The sequence below is a fragment of the Myotis brandtii genome, unplaced genomic scaffold (genome assembly GCF_000412655.1).
Source record: "Myotis brandtii unplaced genomic scaffold, ASM41265v1 scaffold381, whole genome shotgun sequence".
NCBI classification, from domain to species: Eukaryota; Metazoa; Chordata; class Mammalia; order Chiroptera; family Vespertilionidae; genus Myotis; species Myotis brandtii.
Genome location: NW_005364633.1, coordinates 684,004 through 688,602, shown reverse-complemented (window position 1 = coordinate 688,602; position 4,599 = coordinate 684,004). Strand labels below are relative to the sequence as shown.

At 50.6% G+C, this 4,599-nt stretch overlaps 1 protein-coding gene across 1 annotated transcript in view; it reads right to left on the bottom strand.

Annotated features, from left to right (window-relative positions):
* Nucleotides 1–4,599, bottom strand: part of MYO1B (myosin IB) — a 135,057-nt gene that overhangs the window by 115,953 nt on the left and 14,505 nt on the right. The window contains exon 2 of the mRNA XM_014544777.1: nt 3,713–3,856. Coding sequence (XP_014400263.1) covers nt 3,713–3,856 — 144 coding nt within the window. The remainder of the gene's footprint in view (nt 1–3,712; nt 3,857–4,599) is intronic.

Here is a 4,599-nt window from a genome sequence, read left to right as displayed (position 1 = left end):
GGGCGGAAGAACGTGTGACACAGGACAGAGAGGAGGCAGAAAGCAGCCGGGCTCGGGATGTCACAGCCAGCATTTCCCACCGAGGCCACTGGACTGCGGGCGGCCCCCTAAGCCAAGGGTTCTGACCCCGCGGGTCTCCCCCCAGGCCAACATCCCTCTGTGATTCTCACCTGATCTCCTCCATCTGCAACTGCAAAGACCATTTAGAGACTCTGCCTGGACCAACTCAAGGCTTTTTCAACAAGTGCGTGAGCCCACCTCTGCGCGAAAACAGTGAGCATTCCCGGAGCACGCACCTGAGGATCTCTCACAAAAGGACCTGCTAGGGCAGGGGTGGGCAAACTTTTTGACTCGAGGGCCACAATGGGTTCTTAAACTGGACCGGAGGGCCGGAACAAAAGCATGGATGGAGTGTTTGTGTGAACTAATATAAATTCAAAGTAAACATCATTACATAAAAGGGTACGGTCTTTTTTTTTTTAGTTTTATTCATTTCAAACGGGCCGGATCTGGCCCGTGGGCCGTAGTTTGCCCACGGCTGTGCTAGGCCAACTCTATGGGAATCCTAACTCACCACTAACTCCTAAAAATTAAGATAATTTTCACTGGATTTTCAAAGCAGTCCTCTTACAACTACAATTAAATTAAGATCCTAAAATTTTAGACGAATTCAGACTTCTTTACCTAGATGATCCCCAACCTGACAATTCAGAGAGAAAGCAAACTAGCCTAGCCCAGCCAGTGTGGCTCAGTGGTTGAGCCGTCTGGGCACAGGGCCCTCTGCTCACTGGGCCCCCATCAACCACGGCTCTGAAACCAGGACTGTGCAGTGTGTCTGCACCCATTTCTAGAGAATAAAACAAAGCCATGAGACTACAAAGGGGATTTTTTTTTTTAAGTGAAGTGTCAGACAATAAAATACTGCGGGTCGTGTTAACTTGGCCTTTGGCGTCAGGATAAGCAATTTTACAGCCGCCATGAACGAAGGCAAGAGCCAGAAACAGGTTCCCGAGGCTGCTCTGCATGACCTGTGAGGCTGCAGAGGGCCGATCCTCAAATCTACTGGACAGTCTTTCTTTATTTACAAAAACAATACATGCTCGACGTCACCAGCCCCATAGCACAGAAGTCTCAAAGAGTAACCTTTCCCTGTCCCCACATCCCATCCCATGCCATCCCACTCTGGCACCCAAAGTCAGCATCCTCATAGCACACAGATATACCAACACGTGCACACGCCCATAAACCCCGCAATGACAAAAAGCAGGATCATACTACGGACACGACTCTGTAACCAGAAATATTTTTTGGCTTAAAATGAACAGAGAATGCCCAACCCTCCAATAGGATGGGTGTCACAGTTACAAGATGAAGCCACACATCTCAAGGAAGCGATGGCCCTAAAGTATCCTGGAAAGATGCGCTGAAATGAGTATCCGAAAGCAGGAAGCAATTTTCTGCTTTTTACACCAGAAAGGGCGTTCCTAAAATAGTTAGAAAATAAAATTACGCAGGGCTGAACCCAGACATTTCGTCTGCGAAAGACTCACGTGAGCACTTGGCATTTTGTTAGAAAGGGGACTGTTTCATTGTTAGTGGCCACAACAAACCGGGTACCTGAATGCGTGTAACGTTCTACCCTCCACCCCATTTTCAGTTCATCCTAAAGTGCACGGGGCTTCTTGGGCCAAAAGGAAAAGCGATCGGCCCCATAGCTACGGTCGCATTGAGTCCTGCTATCTCCATCGCCGAGACCAAGGCTTCAAGCCTGCCTTTTGTGTGCTATCAGACCGTACTTTCAATTAACGCTGCAGAACCCGAGGTTTTCCCACCCGCAGCCAGCCGAACTGCTATACCTCCAGGGAAGGTGACACCGGGCCTCACTGCCAAACCAGACAATACCTCTTCCCGCGGGGCAGCAGTGTTTTATGCCTCTTCCATTCGAATCCGCACTTTACACATAAAGGCTCTGAACGGAGGTCCGACCCAATGATCAAATTAATGCCCCCAAAGCAGTCTCCACACATCTCATGTTACTGTCCACCTCCCCCTGCCCCAACCATATAAACCCACAATGATGAAAAGCTCAATTCCCAGAGAATGACGATCATTTCATTAAGAAACGATCCAAAGTTATCCTTGAAACAGGATGGGCTACCTGGAAAGGAAAGCTCTGTGCGACATAAAATCACATGCCTTTGCATATATAATTTAAAAAAATATATCAGTTCCAAAAGGTCATAACCCATCCTACTTGTATCCGTTATGACCTCTCTCTCCTTTTATTTACTTACGAGCTGTTGTGGGGGGGGGGGGGGGGGGGTGTCCCCTCAGCCCGGCCTGCACCCTCTCCAATCCAAGACCCCTCGGGGGATGTCTGATTGTCGGGATTGGGCCTAAACCGGCAGTCGGACATCCTTCTTGCAATCCGGGACCGCTGGCTCCTAACTGCTCACCTGCCTGCCTGCCTGCCTGCCTGATCACCCCTAACTGCTCTCCCCTGCCGGCCTGATCGCCCCTAACCGCCTCTGCCTGCTGGCCTGATCGCCCCTAACTGCTCTCCCCTGCAGGCTTTTATTAGTATAGGTATTTCCTTCTACTGTCTGTTCCCATATTAATAGAAAAATATTCAGCATGTCCCAATAATCCCATTCATTTCTCGACACAGATGCACTGTAAAAAGGGAAAGAACTCAGAAGCGCGGCCGAGTCTGTTAAAACTACACACTCCCATCCGATCCATCCTGCTTCCTCCTCAGCCGCTGGGACAGGGAGCCACACCCCTTCCTTGGTTTCGCTAACACTGCACCTTGACCTGAATGGATGCAAATTTCCGTGCTGTACACACACTCCTGAAAAACTGCATGTAAGTGTCTTTTTTTACTCATATTTTAAATATATTTAAGGAACTTGATAGTTAAAGTCAGGGGTCCTCAAACTTTTTAAACAGGGGGCCAGTTCACTGTCCCTCAGACCGTTGGAGGGCCGGACTATAGTTTTAAAAAAAACTATGAACAAATTCCTATGCACACTGCACATATCTTATTTTGAAGTAAAAAAACAAAACGGGAACAAATACAATATTTGTATTTGCATGTGGCCCATGGGCCGTAGTTTGAGGACCCCTGGTTAAGGTAATCTGATGACAGAAAACATCGATCAGCTGCCTCCTGCATGCCCCGCACTGGAGACCGAGCCCAAGACCCGGGCATGTGTCCTGACCGGGAATCGAACCGTGACCTCCTGGTTCATAGGTCGATGATCAACCACGGAGCCACACCAGCCAGGCCACAAGATTCCTATCTTTTTTGACAGTTCACTCCCTGCATTCTAATGAGTAGCTTCTCAAAGGATAGACTGCTAGTCCTATAAAGGCATCCAAGAAGATGCCTATGGATTTCCCAACTCCTCCTGCACCCATTCCTCAGAAGGCAGAAGTTCGGTATTCTCCGCTTGCTGTAGATGCCCCCAACGTCTGACACAACACCAGCACCCCGTCCGCACCCTGCACCCACCCCGTGTAAACAGACTCTAATCAGTGCTACTTGTGTGCCAATCGAGCAAACACAGAACTCTGGCTGAGGCTATAAACAAATACCTCTGGACTCTGACAAACAGAAAAAAGAGAGAGAAGAGTTTGAGGAAGAAGAGCCAGCTCTCTGCCACAAAACACAAAGTCGAAACCGCACACGGGGCCGGGCGGGCCGACTCACATAGATTTCGTTGTGGTCGAAGCGCTTCTTGAGGTTGTTGATGAAGGTCTCCTCCGTGAGAGGCTCCAAGAGCACCATGTCGCCAACCCCGATCATGTTGTCCAGCAGGGACGTCTTCACCTCCATCTTGGCCATGGTTCCCAGCTGCAGGGAAGACGAGAATGGGGTCAACGTAAGCGAGTGACATCCTCTCAGATGTGTGCTGAGCGCCGTGGAGAAGTGAAGGGCAGGCAGTGCCCAGTGGCCTTCCCTGTCTCACCAACGTCAGACCCTCCCCTCCCGACAACCTGTGTGAGCGGCCCCTCAGGTGGCCAGAGTCCCCGTCACACCACTGGAGCCCCACTTGCCAACCTGCTGCCACACATGAGCCTCCCTCCCTCCCAGCCCCTCGTCCCGGGCAGGGTCCATCGCCAGAGAGAGCCACTAGGAAGCCAAGGTCCCCGCTTTCTTCTTGAGACCACCCTCGCGCCCCAATCAGGAGCTGCAAAACCCTGAAAAGAGCCCAAGCCATCCCTTCCCACCAACCCTTGCACACCGAGGTCAGACTTAAACCTACGTGAACCTGCCTCCCCCAAGGTGGCATCCCCCAGGTCTCCATGGCGACATCCAGAAGGCCTTTCCCCAGGAAACAAGGCTTGAGAAACGATGCTAACATTTACGGAGCACTGACCCCGTATCAGATGGTGTGGTAAGCACTGTATACGCATTAATTAACTTAACTGTCCCGCTCACTCTGAGAGAGGTATTGTTATCATTACCCTCATGTTAAGATTAGAACGATTTCTCAGAGAAATGAAGAAATATTGCTGTGGTACCTGAGAGTGCCACTGACCTCAATCACCACTTACCACCCTGCACCTGGGGGGCGGGGGGGGGGGGGGGCCACC